This window comes from Neoarius graeffei, chromosome 3, assembly GCF_027579695.1.
Source record: "Neoarius graeffei isolate fNeoGra1 chromosome 3, fNeoGra1.pri, whole genome shotgun sequence".
NCBI lineage: Eukaryota > Metazoa > Chordata > Actinopteri > Siluriformes > Ariidae > Neoarius > Neoarius graeffei.
Window position 1 is genome coordinate 79660982 of NC_083571.1, and position 27270 is coordinate 79688251.

At 40.6% G+C, this 27270-nt stretch overlaps 1 protein-coding gene across 1 annotated transcript in view; it reads right to left on the bottom strand.

Moving 5' to 3' along the window:
- Positions 1-463: 463 nt before the first annotated feature.
- Positions 464-27270, bottom strand: part of anapc4 (anaphase promoting complex subunit 4) — a 38747-nt gene continuing 11940 nt past the window's right edge. Inside the window, exons 6-28 of the mRNA XM_060917422.1 lie at positions 25652-25696; positions 25434-25518; positions 25205-25312; positions 21172-21255; positions 20339-20425; positions 20159-20223; positions 18249-18291; positions 17997-18073; positions 14795-14895; positions 14619-14670; positions 14462-14517; positions 14273-14319; positions 14127-14183; positions 11324-11380; positions 11118-11211; positions 8346-8443; positions 7633-7694; positions 7512-7550; positions 2386-2487; positions 2160-2246; positions 1908-2075; positions 1257-1380; positions 464-880 (exon numbers count right to left, since the gene is read on the bottom strand). Of these exons, the coding sequence (XP_060773405.1) occupies positions 656-880; positions 1257-1380; positions 1908-2075; positions 2160-2246; positions 2386-2487; positions 7512-7550; positions 7633-7694; positions 8346-8443; positions 11118-11211; positions 11324-11380; positions 14127-14183; positions 14273-14319; positions 14462-14517; positions 14619-14670; positions 14795-14895; positions 17997-18073; positions 18249-18291; positions 20159-20223; positions 20339-20425; positions 21172-21255; positions 25205-25312; positions 25434-25518; positions 25652-25696 (1963 nt within the window). The 3' untranslated portion in view covers positions 464-655. The remainder of the gene's footprint in view (positions 881-1256; positions 1381-1907; positions 2076-2159; positions 2247-2385; positions 2488-7511; positions 7551-7632; positions 7695-8345; positions 8444-11117; positions 11212-11323; positions 11381-14126; positions 14184-14272; positions 14320-14461; positions 14518-14618; positions 14671-14794; positions 14896-17996; positions 18074-18248; positions 18292-20158; positions 20224-20338; positions 20426-21171; positions 21256-25204; positions 25313-25433; positions 25519-25651; positions 25697-27270) is intronic.

Genomic DNA, 27270 nt, shown 5'->3' on the forward strand with positions numbered 1-27270 from the left:
AAGAACTGTCTATTTTCTACATTTTAAAGTTTTTTTTTTTGTTTTTTTTTCATTATTAAACTTTGTCATGATAACTTGCACTTGCCAGTTGGGTTTCATTAGGTTTAAAAAACCGTTAGTTTTGGTATATTGCTCAATAGAGCTTTGTCACATTGGGCTTTTTGCCGTTGCGCCTTGCGCTTTTGAGCACCGCTCTCGTATTTTCTGTCACACATGTTCACTGTTCAACTGTGGAGTGACGTCGTGCGTGACGTCTAATGTTTATATATGGAAGGCGGATTTGCCTCACCCAATCAGCGTCCGTTTATTTAAATATTCATTTTGAGCCAATGAATATGAAGGTTTTCTTTTGACCAATTGGGGGCCCTAGCCTGAAGCCATATGAAGCCTGTGCGGTGATCCGGGCGTGACTGCACCATATACTGTAAATCAGGACAGACATAAAAGCAAAACAAGTGCAATATTTTCAAAAAAATAAAAACCCAAACAGACATCACTTTATTCTCATAAGTGAGCACAGCATTTCAGTAAGATGTACACGGATTAGAAATCTACATGAAATGTTTTTATTTGACCTTAAATTGTCACTATCAAGTCAGATGTTGATCTATCTTCAGTACAGTGTTAGGCTGAATCAGGCATAAAGTGTCAAAGGTCATAATGTATCTGACCCTGAAGTTTGTTCTAAGATGCTCCCTGACCCGTCTCTCATCTCCTCACATGCCTCCACTTCTCCTCCATCTGCTCCCTGATTTGTCGATGTTTCCACCAATCCATCCTGATCACAACTGATATCATGTGACTCGTCGGCCCGCTCTTCCTCCTCCTCGTCCTCCACGTCCATCTCAAACACGCGGACGTGACGCAGGTTTGAACTCAGCTAGTTCAGCAAGTGCAAAACATGTGGGGTTATTTTAATAAATTAGCATTCATAAGTAGTGATTTGTTTGAATTCGCAGACCTATGTTTTATTCATACACACACAAATATATGATTTCTATGCAAGCCGAAACTGAAGTAGTTACAGTAGCTCAAAGCAGGTTTGCATAACGTGCTTAATCTCAACTCTTAATACGATCACTACGTGTAACAACTAAACAGCAATCTCGCCATGATTATAATCTCGAATTCGTTAAAGAAGCAGAAGAATCATTGACCTTTTACATGCTGCGTGGTTAGTTTATAAAAGATATACATGCAGAACGCAATTCATATCCACACAAGATCTAAAACATATGTAGTAACAAACTGCTTACCACACACGACACTTTGCGAATGCCATTCACAGCCACAAACTGGGCTTTCATGTTCTCTAGATCCCGGCTCATATTTCCCCACGTTAGCCCTCGTACAGGGATCTCGCTGCTCTGTTGGTCCAACCTGGTTCACAATTGACCACAGTTACAGTGAGCTTGATGTACAGTGCAGTATAATCATTAAAACACTTGATTTGGGCCAACATAAAAATCTTTTTGTGCTTCAAAAGAAGTCGCTCATATCACAAGTACTTTTTAAACTACACCCCACTGAAGCAGCAGTGTTTCATTTTTAGGGACTTGGGGATTTGAAGAAAAAAAAACCCAACAACATGCTCCTGTAACAAATATGCTGCTGTGAGCAACATTCTTTGGTGTGGATTAATCTGACTGTTGCAAGCACAAAAAAAGATAGAAATTTCACAAGTTGGTGGACTAACATTTTGGTACACCATTGCACTCTTAAATAAATTCTGTTCAATAGTGGAGGCATAAAATTTATAAAACACTTTTCCTCCACTAATTCAACATGTGCACAAACTGAGGTGTGTCGATACAAAAAAAACAAAAAAAACTTAAGTACCACTTTTTTTTTTTTAAATACACACACACACAAAAAAATAATAAAAGATGACCGTCGCTGGGATGTACCTGAAGGCAGGGTCCCAGTTAAACAACTCCTCACAGCTGAGGGCAGGGCCAAGAGGAAGCTGGGCCAGAAGGCGGAGCTTGTTCTCATTCTCTTCCTGGGTTTGCAACACCACAGTCAATGTCTCATCGTCGTAGAGACGGGCATCGAGGCAACTAAAGCAACGATCACTGCAATACAATGGCATTTTTAAAATCTGTTATTTTAACCTGAATATGCAGGTGGCAAGTATTTTTACCCTTACTAAAACTTACGAATAATCAGGCACAGGTGCTTCATCAACAACACTGGTGTTGAGTGGCGTGCTTAGGTCTATAGCCACTAAGCCATTTTGGACAGATCTATTTAAAAAAAAAAAAAAGCCAGAGAGTGAGTTCAACCACAGCGCTTTACCTCATAGTGCTTTAGTGCAGAATATGCGTGAGAATCATGTGTGTGTGAAGAGAAATGTTACTGTTTGAAGAGAAATGAGACAAATACCTGTTTGGGTCTGTTGCCCTTCTCAGGATGCAGATTTTGGAAGTCGACATCTCTGGCATACAGAAAATGACGTAATGCATACCAGCATTTTTATCGTTCCATCTGCAGGTGAAAAACAATTAGTAACCAATTTCATTATAATAACCATAATAAGTCAAGTCAAGGCGGCACGGTGGTGTAGTGGTTAGCGCTGTCGCCTCACAGCAAGAAGGTCCGGGTTCGAGCCCCGTGGCCGGCGAGGGCCTTTCTGTGTGGAGTTTGCATGTTCTCCCCGTGTCTGCGTGGGTTTCCTCCGGGTGCTCCGGTTTCCCCCACAGTCCAAAGACATGCAGGTTAGGTTAACTGGTGACTCTAAATTGACCATAGGTGTGAATGTGAGTGTGAATGGTTGTCTGTGTCTATGTGTCAGCCCTGTGATGACCTGGCGACTTGTCCAGGGTGTACCCCGCCTTTCGCCCGTAGTCAGCTGGGATAGGCTCCAGCTTGCCTGCGACCCTGTGGAACAGGATAAAGGGCTAGAGATAATGAGATGAGAAGTCAAGTCAAGCTTATTTGTATAGCGCTTTTAACAATAAACATTGTCGCAAAGCAGCTTTACAGAATCTGAATGACCCAAGACATGAGCTAATTTTATCCCTAATCTATCCCCAATGAGCAAGCCCGTGGCGACGGTGGCAAGGAAAAACTCCCCCAGACGACACGAGGAAGAAACCTCGAGAGGAACCAGACTCAAAACAGAACCCATCCTCACCTGGACAACAACAGACAACATGACTATAACATTAACAGTTTTAACATGAAGTCAGTTTATAAACTCTTCATTAATGGAAACTTGAGTGCAAAACTGTTCATGACAACCGCAGTCCTAAAGTTAGCAAGCCAAGTGTCACACAGTTAAAATCACAATAATGACATAACACATACAATCATCGTCATCCTAAGGAAAGGATGCTTGAGTAAATTAGATTACAAAAATGGTGGCATGTTACGTGATTTTGTACAGTCACTATATTCATTCATCCATCCATCCATCTTTGGTACCTGCTTCACACACTCACTCATTCACTCCTAGCAGCAAGTTCGCATCACCAGTCTGTCTACCTGGATGATTTTTACCCCATTTTGTCAATAATTTGGTCTTTTGGCCAGTCACCCACCCACTCACTAGCCAACTCCGTCCTATTACACAGCAATTACCAATCAGAGAGAATGGGGCGGCGGAGCGGTGGTGTAGTGGTTAGCGCTGTCGCCTCACAGGAAGAAGGTCCGGGTTCGAGCCCCGTGAGGGCCTTTCTGTGTGGAGTTTGCATGTTCTCCCCGTGTCCGCGTGGGTTTCCTCCGGGTGCTCCGGTTTCCCCCACAGTCCAAAGACATGCAGGTTAGGTTAACTGGTGACTAAATTGAGCGTAGGTGTGAATGTGAGTGTGAATGGTTGTCTGTGTCTATGTGTCAGCCCTGTGATGACCTGGCGACTTGGTCCAGGGTGTACCCCGCCTTTCGCCCGTAGTCAGCTGGGATAGGCTCCAGCTTGCCTGCGACCCTGTAGAACAGGATAAAGCGGCTAGAGATAATGAGATGAGAAGAGAGAATGGGGCTAGCATGTGCTTCCTCCTCTGAGGCCCTGTTTACACCTGGCATTAACATGCTTTCTGGGTGAAGGGATCACAAGAGGACAGAGCTAAGTACAGGTCAGAACTGGGTCTAATGCGAGCTGATCACTCAAACCATGGTAAAGCTCTCTGCTGCTAGGCTAATCAACAAAGCAGAGATGAAGGCAGCTGCTTTTCATAACTTCATTTGTCATCTCATCCCTCATAAGTTCCCTTAACAGACCACGTGAGTAAAATGTTTATATTAAAAAATAAAAATAAAAATCCGTATAGGTACATGAGATATAACAACTGCCTTTCTCCAAGTGCTCACTGGAGACACGTTCACAATGCTAGGTGTGAACAGCTATGCATCTTGGCTGTCCACTTGTGATCTGATCACTCGGGTTAATACCAGGTGTGAATGGGGCCTGTGAGAAAAGTCAAGGCAACCCCAAAATCTTTTTGAACTGCTGTACATGCAGTATAACAGACATCAAGGACAGCACCATCTACCCTATTGAGGTTTTTCACCCACGTGACCAAGTCATGTGAGGCTGCCATCACGTCACATTGACGTCACGGCTCAAATCAGTTTGAATGCAAGGAAGGTGACAAACGAAAAACAAAAGAAAAAGGAGCGAGATGCAGAAAACACCTTCACTATCCAGCGACATAGGGCATTTACAGGGTGAGCAGAGGGAGAGGTATTTGCAAAAATTGAGGTTAGCAGGCTTAGAGAACGACGTTTACCTGCTTCCACCAGGATTGTTCACTGACGTACGGAAGTACACGAAGCCCTCGTCTTTACCTGACTTCGGCCCACATGATCTGTATACCTATGTCGTTAAAAACCCATCGCCATACACAGGTATTGATCTGAAAGCGTATTAGAGTTTGGATGCCTACAAATATTTTGTCAGGCTGGGTAACATGCCTACATCAGTGGGTCGTCCCTGGAGCCGGTGGTCGCCATCTTATTACAGCTAAGGTTTGTTCACATTTTCATTTACTTTCGGTCCTCAGGATAAACAAAATGTTATTAAATGTCATTGAAATAACTTCTTAGTCTGTTGAGACATGGCCCGTTATAAATTTGCTGTTACCAGGCAATGACCAAGAACTGTATTATTAGGGTCGGTGTCTGTGTTGTAGCAGTGTACTAGCAACTAGCTGTTAGCACTAGCTAATGTCAACAACATCATAGCTGGTATGTTACTGTAGCAATGTTTACGTTCAGTCATTTGGATGACTGTTAAAACCTTTCAGTCTCAAGTTTTTCCTTCACTGTATTTACTAGTTTACTGTAATTATGATCCGGCAGCTATTTACACCGGATCCAGTGCAAATAGCTGCCGGAGCGCGCTGCTTAATTTGAGGGGGAGCAAGCCGGAGCGCGCTGCTTAATTTGAGGGGGAGCAAGCAGGAGCGCGCTGCTTAATTTGAGGGGGAGCAAGCAGGAGCACGCTGCTTAATTTGAGGGGGAGCAAGCCGGAGCACGCTCTGGAACCTCGGCCGGAGCACTCTGGGAGCAAGCCGGAGCGCGCTCCGGAACCTCGGCCGGAGCACTCCGGGAGCAAGCCGGAGCGCGCTGCTTAATTTGAGGGGGAGCAAGCCGGAGCGCGCTCCGGCAGCTATTTACACTGGATCCGGTGTAAATAGCTGCCGGATCATAATTACAGTAAACTAGTAAATACAGTAAAGGAAAAACTTGAGACTGAAAGGTTTTAACAGTCATCCAAATGACTGAACGTAAACATTGCCTACAGTAACATACCAGCTATGATGTTGTTGACATTAGCTAGCTTGACCTTCAAAATGGCGGACACCGGGGCGTCACGTGACCCTGTGACGTCAGGTGAAAAACCTCAATTCCATATGCATGAGCTCTCAGACGTCCACAATTAGCTAGGCTCGTCCTGACTGACAGGAGCTGTGTCCGAACTCACTCACTCGTTCACTACTCCCTACCTAGGGAATTACTATATAGAGGACTATATAGTGAACTCATTGGTAAAATGAAAAAACACTTTCGGACACTACTCCGCTGTGCCGTTATTTACGTCATTACTGTCGCACAATTAAAACGTGCCGGATCAATCGGCTGGTGGGTTTTCAAAATAATAAATACGTGCATGCATTTTTGTGATACATACATATTATACTGAGCGTATTTCCCAGAAAGTACTTTGTGTCTGCTGCATCTTTCAGTTCTTTTAAATCAAGGCTGAATACTTTCTTCTTTGCCGCTGCCTTTTATTAAATCAAATTTGAGGCTTTTGATTAATTCCTCGCTCTGCGCTGTAACTTTTATTCTTGCATCTTATCTGCCTTATTCTATTTTAGCTTATTTTCTATTCCCTTACTATTTTTAATTGTACTTGAATGTCTGTTTATAATGCGTTTCCTCCTCCATCCATTCACCCCAACACACTATTTTTTCTTTCAGTGCGACCACAATGCATGATGGTATATATTGCTTCGGTTAGTGACCATCAGTTGTCCACTACTTTTCATGATGTATTGTGGGATACTATGAGTCCACTATATAGGGTGTAATAATTCTCACTATATTTTTGGACAGCACTACAAAATGGCGGATGGCTTCGGATACAGGGAAGGAGTCTATAAGGTATGCCATCCCTCCCACTCAGAGGGCGCAGCCAACTACGCGCTCTAGACTCCCGGCCACAGATGGCTGATGCATTACTGGGATTCGCACCCACAATTTCTGCATACTTTTCTTTTGTGCCACTCAGGAGCCCCCTTCCTGCATGATTTTGAACAGTCAGTCCATACGATACACCTGAAAATCAAACGCAGGAGCTGTGAAGCAGCAGAACTACACACTGCACACACTGGACCACCCAATATGTACTTCTACTAAACATTATTGACAACATTTTTCAATGAAAACCATACGATTTTTAAAGGCTCGTGCAGCACATTACTGGAAATCTAAGAAGTCTGCACTGCTGCTACAAACGGACGTCAGGGTTCCATCATTTAGAATGAGCAAGAACTCCGAGATATCGGTCCAGTCCAGAGTAAGATTGCGGTCATCCAGCTATGTGTATTGCAAATACTACATCACATTGTGACTTATGAGGTCTTAGCATACATATACCCAAGAAGGTATCCAGGCAATTCTCACTACTCATTGACAATATCGGGATAAAACCATTTCACTCCTACTCTGGCTAAGGATTGATACGATAATCATGATGTCAGTACATTTGAGACAGTATCATGGAGCCATAATAATAGCGACTGTGTTATACAAGCAGCACAATAACAATTAGCGGGGTGTCGTGGCTCAGGTGGCTAAGGCACCATACCATAAATCCGGGGACCCGGGTTCGATTCTGACCCGAGGTCATTTCCCGATCCCTCCCCATCTCTCTCTCCCACTCATTTCCTGTCTCTACACTGTCCTATCCAATAAAGGTGAAAAAAAGCCTCAAAAATATCTTTAAACAATAACAATTAGTGTAGACATTTAATCAGCAGTTATGGTGTTTACTGGCGTACACTTACAGTGACGGAAGCTCAAACAGCCGTGGTGTGTTCTCAGAACTGTCAAAAACAGAAGCATACACATGAGCACATCATCTCTTGCCAGAGAAACAATTTAGTGTTAAATAGAAGTGCACGCTACCTCTCAGGCACCGAGTACAGCCGCAAACACACAGCCTGCTTCACTGAACTACCAATCACAACCTGGGGGAGGGAGGGATAGATAGATAGATAGATAGATAGATAAAAAATTATATACAGGGGGCTGCAAAAGTAGGTATACAGTAAGGATTATTCCAGTATTATAATAGTGGTGCTAGGTTTCATTTAATACTAACGTTTTACGCCAACGGTTTGTTTTTCATTATTGTATACCTACTTTTGCAGCCCCGTGTGTGTATATAAATAAAACACAAATTTGGAGGGTGGGTATCATATGCAAGAAGAAACAGAGGTGAGTGAAAAGAAAAGATAGACAGAATGTGACTGGGAATGAAGACAAATAGGAGCAGGTGTGCGCACGCACGCATGCATATGCATAGTCAGGCGCTCATGCTACAGCAATTCAATTCATCATGTTTCCTTCAGCCTGACTAGAATCCAAAGAGCACTCTTACACACACCTGACTCAGCAATAACTCAAAGGCAAACTTTAACGACAGGAATCAAAACAGTCCGTGTGTAATCTCGATTCTTCAGCTAAGACAGAGAGCTGTGAACCTTTTTTATGCATGTGATAAAATTCACAAATCTCACCAAACCTAGGAATTCTGAAGCTGTGTACTGCATGTGTGTGTGTGGGGTGTGAGAAAGAGAAATACATAGCTTGTGTGTGCATGTGAGTTATAGATTTACAGCTGGTTTTTGCAGACAGAGGTCAATGGAGCCCTCCATCAACCTTTTCACGAAGTGCAGAGACTTTTGTGGGTAGGTGGGAAACAGCAGAGGGCTCTCTGCAGGGGAAAAAAAAAGGAAAAACCCATCAATCACACAAGAGCAGGCATCTTACAGTGAGAAGACCTAAACACTAATCCCACCCAATTCTAACTGCCTAAACTGCCCTAGAGCTAAAAATACATGAATAACGAAGAGGAAAGGATTCTCTCTCCTTAACTGCCTAAAGTTGTACTTCATATATTTAATTATTTATTTTCATGCCTTTCTTTAAATCATAATGATGTGCATTTTATTCAGAACACCTGTACATGTACTCACATAATGAAAGCAATACACTTATCCACATAAAAAATAAAATCATGCAGGTACAGGTCAAGAGCTTCAGTATGGAAGCATGTTGCTGCCACACCGGGGGGTGGGGGAATCAATATCAGGTAATAATGAGAAAAATATATTGTTCTAACAAACTTTATGTTATTACAATATATTTTCATGTTATAATGTGATGATTTGGTTTCACGTTATAACGATCATTTATATTGTTAAAACCTGAAACTTTTCTCGTTATAATATGATAACTTTAAACTCATGTTTGAATCTATGTTTTGAATGAGGTGTGCGTGGAATAAACTGGGGAATGCGAGGAATAAACTGGGTAACAAACTGGGGAATGCGAGAAATAAACTGGGTAACAAACTGGGGAATGCGAGGAATAAACTGGGTAACGTGCGGAATAAACTGGGTAATAAACTGGAATGACCTGGGTAATATAGAGAATAAATTGAGGAATAAACTGGGGAATGCGAGGAATAAACTGGGTAATAAACTGGAATGACCTGGGTAATATGGAGAATAAACTGAGGAATAAACTGGAATGACCTGGATAATATGGAGAATAAACTGAGGAATAAACTGGGGGATGCGAGGAATAAACTGGGGAATAAACTGGGGAATGCGAGGAATAAACTGGGGAATAAACTGGGGAATGCGAGGAATAAACTGGGGAATAAACTGGGGAATGCGAGGAATAAACTGGGTAACGTGCGGAATAAACCGGGTAATAAACTGGAATGACCTGGGTAATATGGAGAATAAACTGAGGAATAAACTGGGTAATGCGAAGAATAAACTGGGTAACGTGCAGAATAAACTGGGTAATAAACTGGAATGACCTGGGTAATATGGAGAATAAACTGAGAAATAAACTGGGGTATGCAAGGAATAAACTGGGTAATAAACTGGAATGACCTGGGTAATATGGAGAATAAACTGAGGAATAAACTGTGGAATAAACTGGAATGACCTGGGTAATATGAAGAATAAAATGAGGAATAAACTGGGGAATGCGATGAATAAACTGGGGAATGCGATGAATAAACTGGGGAATAAACTGGAATGACCTGGGGAATGCGAGGAATAAACTGGAATGACCTGGGCAATGCGGGGAATGAACTGGGGAATAAACTGGAAAATAAACTGGGTAATATGGCTCATTTACATGAATTAATCAAGTGCTGTTTCATGTTTGGGTTGAGACATGGTGAGATTCTGCTGTTACTGAGCATGGTGGATGACACTGTAATAAGTATGTGCACTCTAAGAAAGATTTTAAAGTACATGGGGCTGTACAGAACGAGTCCGACCCGCTGGAGGTAACTTGTAACCATGAAGCTGTCTGTATTCCTCCAGCTGATCAACAAGAAATGATGCTACCCCCTAGCCTGGGCCCGCCCATCCTAAGTGTGACGCAACACGAGGGCCTGTTGCGAGCTTAGTCTGGTAAGGCAAGCTATCTCCAGCTCTTCCAAGCTCCCGAAAAATCGGGAGCCAATCAACTTTGAGCATCTCCAACGGCCCTGGGTAGAGGCATGTTCAAGGCAGTGACGTAGTAGAACTGCGACCGGAAACCATAGATTGTTTACAGAATCTATGCCGGAAGCGCTTCATTCACTAGAAACATTACGAACATGGAGCAGCGGCAAGCCTTTGACACAGCGGTAGATGCTGTATTGAAAGCATTCAACGGGAAGTTCTCATTGAAAACGGAGCAAAGAGCAGCCCTGGAGGTATTTATCTTCTTCCTGTTACTCAAGCAGTTTCCGTCGCGTCACATACGTCAGAGGAAAGAGTGATGTGATTGGTTTAAGCTTCGTCACAGCCTTTTCTGGCTTCGACCAGTAGCAAACTGAGGCATTTCAGGGAGGCGGGTCAACCACGCCTTTGGGAAACGGTTGGGCTTAATATCTTTGCCAGACCAAATGCTCGCAGAGCTCTGAAGTCGCGTTAGCCAGACTAGCTACCCCCAGCAGGTCGGACTCATTCTTCTTTCTGTACAGCCCCATGCATTTTAAAATCCTTCTTAGAGTGCACATATTTATTACAGTGTCATCCACCGTGTTCAGTAACAGCAGAATCTCACCATGTCTCAACCAAAACATGAAACAGCACTTGATTAATTCATGTAAAATGAGCCATATTACCCAGTTTATTCTCCAACCCCCCCCCAAAAAAAACAAAAAAACAGAAAACACTTACTTAATTGCACCTTTAATGTGCACATCAAACATGAGAGGATTTTTGTATGAAAATCTCAGGAGATCAGCTGCATTACATTTTCCTTCCATTCGGATGTTTGATGCGAACACATAAGCTTTTGACCCGGATTTGCATGATTTTACACACTGCACTAATGCTTCAACCACATGATTGGCTGACTGAATAAGTCTTTGCCTTTCAGGTGTGTGCTCTGCTGAACGAATGTCACCCAGTGATTGCCCTCCATATTTGGGGGAGACACCAAATCTTCATCTTCATCTTTCAGATACTGCAGAAAGAAAGAAAAAAGAATTATACTATCTGTCATTGTGTGACAAGTTGTGCCAAATAACTTTCAGGAAACACGCCCACATACATACACTCGCCCAACTTGTCCTCACCTGCCCCACTCGTTCCACATTGAAGTACTTCCCTTTACGATCAAACAGCTCCTCATTCTGTCAGGACAAAGAAACCATGCTGACAATACAGTGTTTTGTAAAGAAATGTACAAGTATTAAAAAGTGTGACTTCACCCTCAGCTCTGAGCCGAACTCCACCCACTGCATCATTTTGAAAAATGCAAAAAAAGTGGGCATGGAGCGGAGGTGGTGGTGATTTGCAAACTCATGTGGGTAGTGAGTTTCGAGTACTTGAAAATGAGCTCAGTTTCACAGACTCCCACTCAAGGGCGGGGCTGGGGGGAGGCGGGGCCTGCACACTTCTGGTTAATTAACAATTATCCGCTGAAGGCGAAGCGAATATCGGTGAATAATAACAGAGACGAAGTCAAGGTTATTATTCACTGATCCTAAGGCGAACAATTGTTTTAGTATAAATACTATTATTTAAAAAAGAAAAAAACATTAAAAAAATGTATTTCAAACTTCAAAAACGGCATGCAAATGTAATAACGGCGTGGCATAGACTTGTCACTTATCTATGCCGACTCACATAAAATACTTTATTTTGAAATCGATAAAATAAATCACAATTCCACCTCACCTTTGAATAGTTTTAGACCAAACTTCGTAGCATCTTTAGTGCTTTTAGGAACAGCATTTTCTTTCATCATTTGTAATTCTTCCTCACTTACGGTGACAAAGCGTTTGGCCGCCACTTTACCGAGTCACTCAAGGTGATTATCAAGAAATAGTATAAATACAGAGATGATTATAGAAAATCGCGTGTGCTGACTGGTCGAGAAATTCGGACTATTTCTTGATAATTACCTCGAGTGACTCGGCAAAATGGCAGCCAATTGCTTCGCCACAGAAGATATGAAGTTTATATTCAAGTGGTGAACATGAGTGAGTGAAGCAAATGAGTGAAAATATTTTCAACACAAGAAGATAAACTTCATATCTTCACATCACCGTATAACGTTCTTTTATATGGACACAAACAAAACAACCCAAGTTAATCAAAAGAATGTTCATTCTGAACCGGTTCGCCATTTTGACAACGCGCATCCGGTTAGTGGGAAAACACTAGGAGTGCCGTCACCGGAGTGAAATATCGGGAATTATTATACATACAGAACACTTTTTCAATGGAATAAAAACATTTATTTTTATACTTGGTCATTTATTTATTTAGGAAAATTATCCAATATTACATATCTGTGAGTGGCGAAAGTATGTGAACCTTTGCTTTCAGTATCTGGTGTGACCCCCTTGTGCAGCAATAACTGTAACTAAACGTTTCCGGTAACCGTTGACCAGTCCTGCACACCGGCTTAAAGGAATTTTAGCCCATTCCTCCGTACAGAACAGCTTCAACTCTGGAATGTTGGTGGATTTCCTCACATGAACTGCTCGCTTCAGGTCCTTCCACAACATTTCGATTGGATTAAGGTCAGGACTTTGACTTGGCCATTCCAAAACATTAATTTTATTCTTCTTTAATCATTCTTTGGTAGAACAACTTGTGTGCTTAGGTTCATTGTCTTGCTGCATGACCCACCTTCTCTTGAGCTTCAGTTCATGGACAGATGTCCTGACATTTTCCTTTAGAATTCGCTGGTATAATTCAGAATTCATTGTTCCATCAATGATGGCAAGCTGTCCTGGCCCAGATGCAGCAAAACAGGCCCAAACCATGATACTACCACCACCATGTTTCACAGATGGGATAAGGTTCTTATGCTAGAATACAGTGTTTTCCTTTCTCCAAACATAGAACTTCTTGGTTTAAATGAGAAGCATTATTTTGGTTTCATCCATCCACAAAACATTTTTCCAATAGCCTTCTAGCTTGTCCACGTGATTTTTAGCAAACTGCAGATGAGCAGCAATGTTCTTTTTGGAGAGCAGTGGCTTTCTCCTTGCAACCCTGCCATGCACACCATTGTTGTTCAGTGTTCTCCTGATGGTGGACTCATGAACATTAGCCAATGTGAGAGAGGCCTTCAATTGCTTAGAAGTTACCCTGGGGTCCTTTGTAACCTCACTGACTATTACACACCTTGTTCTTGGAGTGATCTTTGTTGGTCGACCACTCCTGGGGAGGGTAACAATGGTCTTGAATTTCCTCCATTTGTACACAATCTGTCTGACTGTGGATTGGTGGAGTTCAAACTCTTTAGAGATGGTTTTGTAACCTTTTCCAGCCTGATGAGCATCAACAACGCTTTTTCTGAGGTCCTCAGAAATCTCCTTTGTTCGTGCCATGATACACTTCCACAAACGTGTTGTAAAGATCAGACTTTGATAGATCCCTGTTCTTTAAATAAAACAGGGTGCCCACTCACACCTGATTGTCATCCCATTGATTGAAAACACCTGACTTTAATTTCACCTTCAAATTAACTGCTAATCCTAGAGGTTCACATACTTTTACCGCTCACAGATATGTAATATTGGATCATTTTCCTCAAATAAATGACAGAGTATGTTTGCCTTATTTGTTTAACTGGGTTCTCTTTATCTACTTTTAAGACTTGTGTGAAAATCTGATGATGTTTTAGGTCATATTTATGCAGAAATATAGAAAATTCTAAAGGGTTCACAAACTTTCAAGCACCACTGTAGCTCATATGAAAAATACAAGTGGTGTATTTCCCCGGAAAACACACTGTCCATAAATAAATAAAATATTCATCATAGCACAGTTTATCATTTATTTTACAGCTCACAAAACATATCTAAAATGTGTAGTACTGGCACCTCTTTAATGTTTGATAAACTATTTATATTTACTCACAGCACTAAAATGTTCAGACAGGAAATCAGCAACAAATGCCAAGTCCTTCTGGGTCATCTGGGGACAAAATTAGCACGCAATTAGTGAACAGATTTCAACTAAAATACAGAATAAAACTGATTCATTCTCATGGAGCAGTTTATCACCTTGTTTAGCTCTGCTGGGACATGATCTTCTGACATGCGAAGCATTGCTTACCAGGAACAAACAAAATCAACCCATGATTACATCAATGAGAAAAATGAAGCATGACCAAATTTGTAAGTATAAAAAAAAAAAAAACCACATTAAAATAAATAAATTTAAAAAAAATAATCAGATGGTTCCAGTCTTACCAACATAGAGCCATCGGAAAAAGGCCTTAAAATTCTTCATACTTTTATCTATTACTCTGGAAAGGAAACACACACACACACACAGTGGAGTGCTCAATGGTGACCAGTTTACGACACATTGCAGAGGAACATGTGGTGGCCACATGCTGAGACTTACTGTAAGAGCTCACTAGCCTTTAGTGTGAAGGATCCTACTGCTGAGATGGCATCTAGAAGACACGCAAAAGAGTTAGAGTGCTGTCTTTTAAAGCCGAGTACAACATATTCCTTCTTTTAGATGCCATTTTCATGTGGCGATTTGTTACTATAAATAGATTTGGATGGTCCTTTTACCCTCTATAGCTGCAGGGTCCAGACCAAGAGGCTGAAACTTCTGCTTCCACAAAGCCATGCCTTTGACCTCACTCAGATGATACAGCAAAGCCTCTGAACCACTGAGAGGGAGAATTAATATGTTAAATCAACAGATATGATCATAAATACACAATCAGTGGAACATTTTACTAAAAAATGAAAAAAAAAAAATACTCCTGAACAGGGCAACAGAAAACCATTTGTTGCACTGTAATCAATCATCGGGAGATCAGAATATACAGTATTGTGCAAAAGTCTTAGGCACCTTATTATTTTTTTCTTAGACAAAACTTTATAGATTTCTATTTGATGACTTCTACATTATCGAGTCAGTACAAAAACATTTTAGAGTCCAAACATTTGTTTTCCAGCACAAAATTAAAATATTATAGAAAAAAATGCATCTGAGCAGCATATTCCATAAGAGAGCACTTTTCAGATTAAAAAAGAACACATAATGAAGGCTGCTGGGTTTTGGTGCAAAATGAAGAAGCGAGTGTGACAGTCAAAGTGTCCAGAAGAACTGGGGCTGCTTCTGTAAGATGCTCAGTAAAACCTACAGCTCATTTCCTTATCAAACTGCACTCACTGTACCTCAGACTACTATTTTTTTCTTTTTTTTAAAGCAAAGGGTCATCTCACACCAAATATTGACTTTGTTTCATTTATTATGGCTTACTGCTGTTTATAGTACAACCCCGATTCCAAAAAAGTTGGGACAAAGTACAAATTGCAAATAAAAATGGAATGCAATAATTTACAAATCTCAAAAACTGATATTGTATTCACAGTAGAACATAGACAACATATCAAATGTCGAAAGTGAGACATTTTGAAATTTCATGCCAAATATTGGCTCATTTGAAATTTCATGACAGCAACACATCTCAAAAAAGTTGGGACAGGGGCAATAAGAGGCTGGAAAAGTTAAAGGTACAAAAAAGGAACAGCTGGAGGACCAAATTGCAACTCATTAGGTCAATTGGCAATAGGTCATTAACATGACTGGGTATAAAAAGAGCATCTTGGAGTGGCAGCGGCTCTCAGAAGTAAAGATGGGAAGAGGATCATCAATCCCTCTAATTCTGCGCCGACAAATAGTGGAGCAATATCAGAAAGGAGTTCAACAGTGTAAAATTGCAAAGAGTTTGAACATATCATCCTCTACAGTGCATAATATCATCAAAAGATTCAGAGAATCTGGAAGAATCTCTGTGCGTAAGGGTCAAGGCCGGAAAACCATACTGGGTGCCCGTGATCTTCGGGCCCTTAGACGGCACTGCATCACATACAGGCATGCTTCTGTATTGGAAATCACAAAATGGGCTCAGGAATATTTCCAGAGAACATTATCTGTGAACACAATTCACCGTGCCATCCGCCGTTGCCAACTAAAACTCTATAGTTCAAAGAAGAAGCCGTATCTAAACATGATCCAGAAGCGCAGACGTCTTCTCTGGGCCAAGGCTCATTTAAAATGGACTGTGACAAAGTGGAAAACTGTTCTGTGGTCAGACGAATCAAAATTTGAAGTTCTTTATGGAAATCAGGGACGCTGTGTCATTCGGACTAAAGAGGAGACGGACGACCCAAGTTGTCATCAGCGCTCAGTTCAGAAGCCTGCATCTCTGATGGTATGGGGTTGCATTAGTGTGTGTGGCATGGGCAGCTTACACATCTGGAAAGACACCATCAATGCTGAAAGGTATATCCAGGTTTAGAGCAACATATGCTCCCATCCAGATGACGTCTCTTTCAGGGAAGACCTTGCATTTTCCAACATGACAACGCCAAACCACATACTGCATCAATTACAGCATCATGGCTGCGTAGAAGAAGGGTCCGGGTACTGAACTGGCCAGCCTGCAGTCCAGATCTTTCACCCATAGAAAACATTTGGCGCATCATAAAACGGAAGATACAACAAAAAAGACCTAAGACAGTTGAGCAACTAGAATCCTACATTAGACAAGAATGGGTTAACATTCCTATCCCTAAACTTGAGCAACTTGTCTCCTCAGTCCCCAGATGTTTACAGACTGTTGTAAAGAGAAAAATGGATGTCTCACAGTGGGAAACATGGCCTTGTCCCAACTTTGAGATGTGGTGTTGTCATGAAATTTAAATCACCTAATTTTTCTCTTTAAATGATACATTTTCTCAGTTTAAATATTTGATATGTCATCTATGTTCTATTTTGAATAAAATATGGAATTTTGAAACTTCCACATCATTGCATTCCGTTTTTATTTACAATTTGTACTTTGTCCCAACTTTTTTGGAATCAGGGTTGTACGTTTTTAACGTTGAAACATTTCATTTCTTTTTTTTTTAAAAGCCATTTCTCTACAGCATTTCTTTACATGTGCTTAAGACTTTTGCACAGTACTGTAAATGTAAAACGATGCCATGGCCATCTGCAAAATTGTCAGAGGTACTAGGCAATCGCAAGCATCCATGAGCTTGTGTATGTGGAACAGGGCTGACAGCAATTTCATCAGTATGTGTTACGCTTCCATGTGATGCAGCATCAGCAGCAGTTCAAAAAGATTAGCTGGTTTTACACGCCACGGAGGAAGTATGTGATAGGTTTAAGGTTATCAGTTGGACACCCCTACTCATTCAGATGGTTTTCTGTATTTTCTACATTGTAGAACAAAACACGTCATCAAAACTATAAAATAACACATGGAACATGCGTATATGGAATTATGTGGTTAAAAAAAAAGTTTCATATTTTAGCTTCTTCAAAGTAGCCACCATTTACCTTGATGCTTTACACACTATTGGCATTGTCTTAACCAGCTTCATGAGGTAGTCACTTGGAATGCTTTTCAATTAACAGGTATGCCTCGTTAAATGTTAATTAGTGCAATTTCTGGCCTTCTTAATGCATCTGAGATTAAACAGGAAACAATAATAAAAAATACAGTAAATGGCCCTAATGCACAACTGTAGTAATCCATATTATGTCAAGAACCACTCAACTAAGTAAAGAGAAATGACATCCATCATTACTTTAAGACATGAAGTGTCTTTTAATGAATAAAAATAAAGAAAAAACAGTGAATTACTTTAGAAGGCGTGCCCAAACTTTACACTGGTACTGTGTGTGTATTTAAAATGTATGCAATGTATTAAGCTGCTTAAGTGTTTCTCCTGTTACTTCAAGCCATTATACCTCTGTAAATGACTGATAACCAGTTTCTGGATGCTTGAGTAGGATGACTCAATGGACTGGCCCAACATCTTCAAGCCCTTTCAGTGGCAAAAAGGCACAAAAATGCATACAAACAAGGTTAGTAAGTGAGAATTGAGTTTCGGAGACGACTGATCAAATCTTTACTCTTTCAGAATCCTACGGTCATGTATTATCTGTAAGGAAAACATACGACTGCATTGGTAAAGAACATCTTAAATGCTTCAGACTTACTTTGACTGTCAGCTGATTCATGAGAAGTGCTTGCAATTCAGGACTGGGGGGGAAAAAAATTCAAAATGCACGTCAGTGGATGTGTGTACCTGTCACATAGTGCCCCCTGTTGGATAGCTAAAGCTAATGCATGATAAGACTCAAGATTCCTTTGTCAGCCCATCCATACACGAGTATACAGTTAGGTTGAAATGATGATTCTCCGAGACTCATGGTGCAACATAAAAGACAAAATGCAAGACAAATGACAAACACTATAAATTAAAGGTGAGTAACTTCAAGTGCCACATGAATTACACAATAGTGCTGGTCTTTACTGTGCCTGTCTACAACCAACATATTACATTTTAAAAGCACTTTAGCTGCATACTTCATGTTTACTTTGAGCTGCAACAACTAATCAACAAAATGGATGCAACTTAAAAAAAATATATATACACTTGGCAACAAATTTCATTAAATTTAGTTGGTTATGAAGCATGCCATGATGTCCAGTGATGTTTACTTTTTGTGCAATATAACGTCTGAGTACGCTAGTACAAGCCATTACTCAAACACACCAAAAGAGCAGTCGTCTTCTCCACAATAAAATAGTATGAGCCAATCAACATATATCTCGCATGATGTGTAGCTATTAAGTGACACTACCGAGAAGCCCCGCCCCCTTTCATGCTCATCTCGCATAATCCCAGAAGCCCCGAGACTCACAGGGCACACTCGCTTATGTCCCAGTAAGTGGAGAATTTCAAATTAAAATTTCATTAATGAGAAACAAAATCCATCAACGCACAGTATGTTGGAACTAATGTCACACAAGACAAAATCAACTGATTCGTGGGGGGGGGCAAGAGTGCTCTGAGAGCACAATATCCCCTGCTGGCAACTATGCCATAACTCTGGTAAAATGCAAGTGAATTGAACAAAATTGCAATACGCATATTACTGACATACAACAAAGAATCCTGTCAAGTTTTGTAAAATTCCTCCAAAAATTGTAAGAGGAGTTGATTTCAGAAGGCGAGTACCCTTCCCAGGACAGACAGACAGACAGACAGATGGACATCGCCACAACATAATCCCCCTTCGGGCCTTTCGGCCAGCGGGGGATGATAAAAATTGTGAGGAAAGTTGATTTCAGAAAGCAAGCACACCTTGATGAAATTGCCAAAGTACAAGTTTGTTAATAATCAAGGGCATAACTCTGGTAAAATTTGCCCAAATTAAATGAAATTTCAATATGCGTATAACTGTCATACAACAAAGCCTTTTGCCGAGTTTGGTGAAATTCCTCCACAAATTGTGAGAGGAGCTGATTTCAGAAGAACGTACACCCTCATGAAATTGTCAAAGTACAAGTTATTTAATCAAGGGTCAAAACTCTGGTAAAATTTCACAAATTAAATTAAATCGCAATATGTGTATTACCGTCATATACCAAGGCCTTTTGGCAAGCTTCGAGAAATTCGCCCAAAAATTGTGAGAGGAGTTGAGGTCAGAAGGCGAGCACACCTTCATGAAAATGTGAAAGTACGAGGTTGTTAATCAAGGGCCACAACTCTGGTAAAATACGACCAAATTGAACAAAATTACAATATATGTGTACTACCGACATATAACAAGGCATTTTGCCAAGTTTTGTGAAATTCCTCCAAAAATTATGAGAGAAGTTGATTTCAGAAGGTGAGCGCCCTTCCCCGGATGGATGCCACCATGACATAATCCCCCTTCGGGCCTTTCGGCCAGCGGGAGATAAAAAAAAAAAAAAATTAAAGCCATGTTCATCTGATGTCATATGTATGTATCCGGCATACACCATCAGAACCTGTCCAACATGCACACGAAAGAAATATTTCTTATCCAAGACCACTAGATTAGACTCTGGTGTCTGTTCTACTCTACAGTGTCGGTACCTGGCGTGTCCCCATAGCAACAGCTCCAAGAACTCATCTTGAACCTGAGTACTTGTATTCTTTTCCTGCAAAACAGCAGCAACAGGAGGTTTCTCACTCAAACTATATTTTTAAGATAAAGATTATAAACTGTCAGGGATGATTATTCGTAATCCAGCCATAAAGACACTGTTCTTGGACCTGGACAAATTTGGTGAGGCGGAGATCCATTTGCATGAGGATGTCCTCCCAGGCCTCGCACATACAGGTGAGAGACAGACGCAGGTACTGCAAGAGGCACATGTAAAAGACAGAGAGAAAAGACGATATCCGAATAACTAAAAAACATTAAATTTAAATAAATAAATAATTTAAAAAAAAAATCACAATTATGTATTGTTTTACTTTTACACTGTTAGAATTTCTTTAAAAAAAGCTGTCTTTTCTGAATTTGTACATACATACAGTACGATGCAAAAGTCTAAGGCACCATTTTTTTTCATATAAACCTTGTTATAGATTTCTATTTTATGACTTCTACATTATCAAGTCAGTACAAAAACATTTTAGAGTCCAAACGTTCGTTTTCCAGCACAAAATTAAATATTACTGGAAAAAAAAAAAGGTTTGTATCTGAGCAGCACAAGACAGCACGTTTCAGATTAAAAAAGAACACATAATGAAGGCTGCTGGGTTTTGGTGCAAAATGAAGAAGCGAGTGTGACAGTCAAAGTGTCCAGAAGAACTGGGGCTGCTTCTGTAAGACGCTCAGTAAAACCTACAGCTCATTTCCTTATCAAACTGCACTCACTGTACCAAAGACTAGTTTGTTTGTTTTTTTAAAGCAAAGGGTTGTCTCACACCAAATATTGACTTTCTTTCATTTATTATAGCTTACTCTTGTTCATAGTATTTCTTTTAATGTTGAAACATTTCATTATTTTTAAAGCCATTTTTGGTCTACAGCATTTCTTTACATGTACCTAAGACTTTTGCACACTACTGCACATATGAGATAATGTTGAAATCCAAACCTGTATCAGGGTGGAGATGTGTGTGAATTTGCGGGCCATTCTTGTCAGCTCTGGGAGACATGAGGACAGCAGTCCTGTGTCCAACTAAATAAGGAAAAGGGAGCATCTTCAGATAATCTTCACCTGACGTTTAATCAGCGTCATCATCCATCACCCACAATGCCACATTTCTGCTGGCTGAACTGGACAATTACACTCGAGTAAATATTTAAAAAGACTGCACATTAGGGCTAAACGATAATTAAGACAGACAGACAGACAGACTCACTCATCTGACTCATACATTTTGCTTTATTTAACACGTTTTTCATTTTTATGCATGTTATTTGATGAGCTTCGATTATGTACAGCATCCACCATACAAGCCCCTCTATATGAGCAGTTACAAAAGAAACAATAACCTATTAAAAGCAATACATAATATTATTTAACTGTTTAAATTAAACACTTTCCTAGCTCGGCACGGTGGTGTAGTGGTTAGCACTGTCGCCTCACAGCAAGAAGGTCCGGGTTCGAGCCCCGTGGCCGGCGAGGGCCTTTCTGTGTGGAGTTTGCATGTTCTCCCCGTGTCCGTGTGGGTTTCCTCTGGGTGCTCCGGTTTCCCCCACAGTCCAAAGACATGCAGGTTAGGTTAACTGGTGACTCTAAATTGACCGTAGGTGTGAATGTGAGTGTGAATGGTTGTCTGTGTCTATGTGTCAGCCCTGTGATGACCTGGCAACTTGTCCAGGATGTACCCAGCCTTTCGCCCGTAGTCAGCTGGGATAGGCTCCAGCTCGCCTGCGACCCTGTAGAACAGGATAAAGTGGCTACAGATAATGAGATGAGACTTTCCCAGCTTGGGATCAATAAAGTAAATCTATCCATCTATAAACCTATTATTTATATGTTACAGCCACGAAAGTAACGCAAACTTTCTGACCAATCAGATTTGAAAATCCAACCAGCTGTAGCATAATACGACTTATCAATATAGTGATAAATTATCTTACAATAGACTTTCCTGAAATATCATAACCTCCATTTTTTTTTGTTCTTTAAACTAAATACAATCTAAAGGAGCCAACTGTAAAATGTTTAAATATTTTACCTGTTCGCTCCTTTTTCAGTGTTAAATATTTTTGTATAACATGAAAGAAAATATGACATTTGTTATGGAATTTTTTAAATAATATTTTACATAGGGCGGCACGGTGGTGTAGTGGTTAGCACTGTCGCCTCACGGCAAGAAGGTTCTGGGTTCGAGTCCAGCGGCCGGCGAGGGCCTTTCTGTGCGGAGTTTGCATGTTCTCCCCGTGTCCGCGTGGGTTTCCTCCGGGTGCTCCGGTTTCCCCCACAGTCCAAAGAAATGCAGGTTAGGTTAACTGGTGACTCTAAATTGAGCGTAGGTGTGAATGTGAGTGTGAATGGTTATCTGTGTCTATGTGTCAGCCCTGTGATAACCTGGCGATTTGTCCAGGGTGTACCCCGCCTTTCACCCGTAGTCAGCTGGGATAGGCTCCAGCTTGCCTGCGACCCTGTAGAACAGGATAAGCGGCTACAGATAATGGATGGATGGATATTTTACATATAAAATGCATTTAAAAAAAAAAAAAAACGCACACACTAATACAGGTAGTCGTCGACTTACGACCTATGCGACTTACGACCGATCAACTTTACGACCGTCTGGTTATGACTGGCAAGTGTTTCCCAGCTGAGCGTACGACAGTTTCCGCCCCAGCTCCCGGCAGCGCCCAGCATCCAGCCAGTGTTGCCAGATACTGCTGACGGTTTCCAGCCCAAAATATGTTCAAAACCCACCAAAATGCACTTAAAACCACCCAATCTGGCAACACTGCATCCAGCCTCTATTATGTGTGCAGTGTTTCGCTGGACAAACAACGAGCGAGCTACAGCGCGCGTACGGCTTAACCAGATCTTGTGCTATAACGTGCGCAGCTGGTAATCAAAGTAACTTTCACTTTTCTGTTGTTACACTGTTCTGTGTCCAATGTCCAAAATGAAAAGTTAGTTTTCAACTGTTCAGCTAAAAAAAAAATGTAATTAAAATGATTGTGTTGTTGAAATGATGTGTTTGCAATTTATTTATAATCAAAAACTGATACAGGTGGATGAAAGAGTGATAGTGTGATAAAAAAAAGTACTATACTAGTACTACTGAGTGATAAGAAGTCCTAGTGAATGCTCGATAAGTAGACAATAATAAATAATTAGGTGTATTTTTCGGCGCGCACGCACTATAACTCAAAATAATATACCAGCAAGAAATAAAAGTTACTTTCACCCCTGAGTATGCAGTGTTTGACTTAAACCAAATAATGAGCCAAGGTAATGAAATAAGAAAATGTTGATAAAATAAGACTTTAAGATGATTACAATATCATTACACATCACAATATACTTACGTTCATTTAACATGGGCCGACTTACGACCAGATCGGTTTATGACCGGTCAGTCGTAACCAAACGCAGTCGTAAGTCGACGACTACCTGTATTTGGTGTGGCCGCCTTGAGCTTTGCTTACAGCTTACGTTCACCGTGGCATTGTTTTGATAAACTTATGCAATGTCACAACATTTATTTCAGTCCAGAGTTGTATTAATTTTTCACCAAGAGCTTGTGTTGAGGATGGGAGTGTCAAACCACTGTGTAAAGTCTTCTCTAGCATCCCAAAGATTCTCAGTGGGGTTAAGGTCAGGACTCTGTGGTGGTTAATTCATGTGTGAAAATGATTCCTCATGCTTCCTGAAGTACTCTTTCACAATCTGAGCCCTAATTTTATACCCGTGCCAACAGGGAAGAAAAAAAATCCATCAATATGAACCTGGTCATTCAGTACATTCAGGTTGTCAGCTGACTTAATTTTATTGCCCCATAGCGTTTCTGAGCCTCGACCTGACCAACTGAAGCAACCACAGATCATAACACTGTCTCCAGAGGCTTGCACAGTGGCCACTATGCATGATGGATGCATCTCTTCATGAGCTTCCCTTCTTACCCTGACACACCCATCACTCAGGAACAGGGTCGATCTGGACTCCTCAGACCACATGACCTATTCCTATTGTTCCAGAGGCCAATCTTCATGCTCCTAGCAAACTGAAGCCTTTTCTCCTGATTAGTCTCAATAAAAAATGGTTTTCTTATGGACATACAGCTGTTTAGTACCAATCCTGTGAGATCTCATCACACTGTACATATGGAAATGCTCTTAGTTTCACGATTAAAGCTAGCCGTGAGTTCTACTGTTGATTTTTTAATGATTCAACTTCACCAAGCATTTACATGATCTCTGATCATAGTCAATCAGGATCTTTTTACAACCACATTTCTTCCATGAAGTTGACAGTTCACCGCTATCCTTCCAGGTTTTAATAATGCATTAGACAGTTCTTAACCCAATTCCAGTCATTTCAGCTCAAATCTTTAGTTGTTTTCTTTGCTTGATGCAGGCCAATAATTTGACCCTTCTGAAACAGTAACATCTTTTCCATGAGCACGGGATACATCTTTCGACATGTTTGTTTAAGAAATGAGAAGCTACTCACTGCATCAATTCGGGTTAAAAGAATTGTTGCCAGCTGAAACACATTAATCACTGCACTAATTATCCAATCAAAGGCTCTTAAGTATTTGCTTATTTAAATCAAAATGGTGACTTTTTTTGGATGGGCAGTGTATATAAATAAAGATGTACTTATTTGTCTAGGCATTAAATAAAGTATCAAGTGTATCGTAGAAAGCCTGAGAGATTTTGCATTATGATATTTTTGTCAAGCTGCCCAACTTGATGACACATCATATACATTTTTAATTTGGAAACAAGCTACAAACATCACTTTCTGATCATGTCTGGACACACTTAAAAAACCAGACACACAAAACCTACCTTGAAACATCCGATATCTACGAATGCGTAGGACAATGTTCTGCTCTCTTAACTATATTAAAACAGAAATGTTGCTACTGAAGAGAAAGAAACAGAAGCTGAAGGTTATGAAGACTTGGTCCCAGTGGCGTTTCACTCACCTGTATGTACTCGATTTCAGAGTTCCTGTTTGTGGATCGTATTTCTGTTATGACAGAGAGAGATTTGAGGTCACTGGACAGACAGAGACTACGGCAAGTTCCGGTGACCTGACAGAGACAGACCAGAATTATCATTACTTTCATCTTCGGTACTGTAGATTCATGAAGACAAAGCAAGTGAGGTGATGAAGACAGAAAGGAGCAGAGAGAAGAGATGATGAACTCGTACCCCATTTAGTGTAGCTATCTTATACAGGCCATACGCATAAAGTTCCACAAAACCAGACGGCCCGCCTACGACCAAGATATTGAACCTGCAATACACATAAGAACACAATGCTGAAAGGGGAAGGAAGGAAGACAGACAGACAGACACACACAGACCAAAAATAAATAAATAAAAGAGTCAGGGTTACCAAAGCAGGAAGTAAAAATCACACCACTGACCTGACTTCCCCCAGCAGGTTTGTGACTTCATCAGATTTCTCTTCACTGCCAAAGAAAGCCCAGTGCATGAGGACACACAGCGCACATACACCAGTGCAGTTGAATTCTTAAATCTGATTTCTGCCAGAAAGGTAAACTTTTTCATCTGAATATGCTGTGTCTACAGCAACAGCTAAAGTCTGACTGATAAATCAACGTTCTGATATTATTGGCCAATATGAGTTAATTGACAATAAATCTGCATCGGCGTTTATAACAGTTGATAAATGACCACCCCACCCCCGAGATGAAAGATCCTTTAACCATGTTATGAATGTTGTCACTGCATAGTCTATCCACCAGACGGCACACTGCAACTCCACTGTTTGCAATCACAACAATCAGCTGACCCAAGCAGAGTACCAATACAGTGTGTCAAACGGAAGGTGTCAGCTGTTTAAAAATAAGTCAGTTTCAGTTGTACACATAAATTAATGGCATATACATATATGTACAAACCGTATTTTTTAGTTTTAAATTTATTTTTTTTTTTTACAGTTCCTATATAAAGGAATAATGTAAAGTGTTTCAGAGTCATGTTAACATTGCATATATGCTATATTTGAGTGATGAAGATGGATTAAACATTACTTTATTTAAGCTGCACTTTGAAAACACATAACTAATAAATGTAGATGATTCCAGATGAATAGTTATGTATATACTGTAGGCTTAATTAAAGTAATTCTGTTGTACACATAGTTCAAAAAGTTTTTCCCCAGCTACAGTTAGGCCTGCTTGGCTATTTTTGTACTATTCAAATCCTGTAATACTTCAATTTGGATGAAGACGTTTGTCTTTTTTTTTTTTTCCTTTTCCCTCAAGGGGTGGGTATCGGCCAATAATATTGGTTATCAGAAATCACAGACCTTTACTGGTATCGGGGCCAAAAATCTCTTATTAGTCGGGCCCTAGTAACAGCTAATGGTGGATGCTGATATAATTTAAGTTTAATAATGAGACGGTCAATGACTGCATAGCTCACTCTGGCCCCGTCTAGTCCAGAAGGAACCATCTAAAAGTGGGCCACCTTATGCAATAAATGTTGCAAGTGATATGCACTATGTACAAGCTATATACACCCTAGGAATACAGACCTATTTGCCAGAAAGAATCCAAAACAACGAGGAATTGACCGAGAAAAAGCGATTTTTGCTGAACTGCTCATTAAGGCTTAATTAGTCCAGAACTTCATTAATAATTGTAATAAGCAAATCTGGGTAGAAGTTATATGCACCCTAGGTACCCCTACCTTCATGCCAGAAAGAATCAAAATCGGTGAAGAACTGAAGGAGAAACAGCGATTTGTGTGGAAATTGCTCGTTAGGACTTAATTACTCAATTTCTTCATTATTAATTGCAATTATGCAAATTTGGGTAGAAGCTATAGGCACCCCAGGCAGACCTACCTTCCTGCCAAAAAGAATAAAAATCAGTGAAGATTTGAGAGAGAAGTGATTTTCGTGAAATGTGGACCACGCCGGACAACACGATGGTATAAGCTCATCGCCTGTCGGCCAGATGAGATAATAATAACAAGTTGCTTTATATCTTACATAGAGGAACATATAAACAACGAT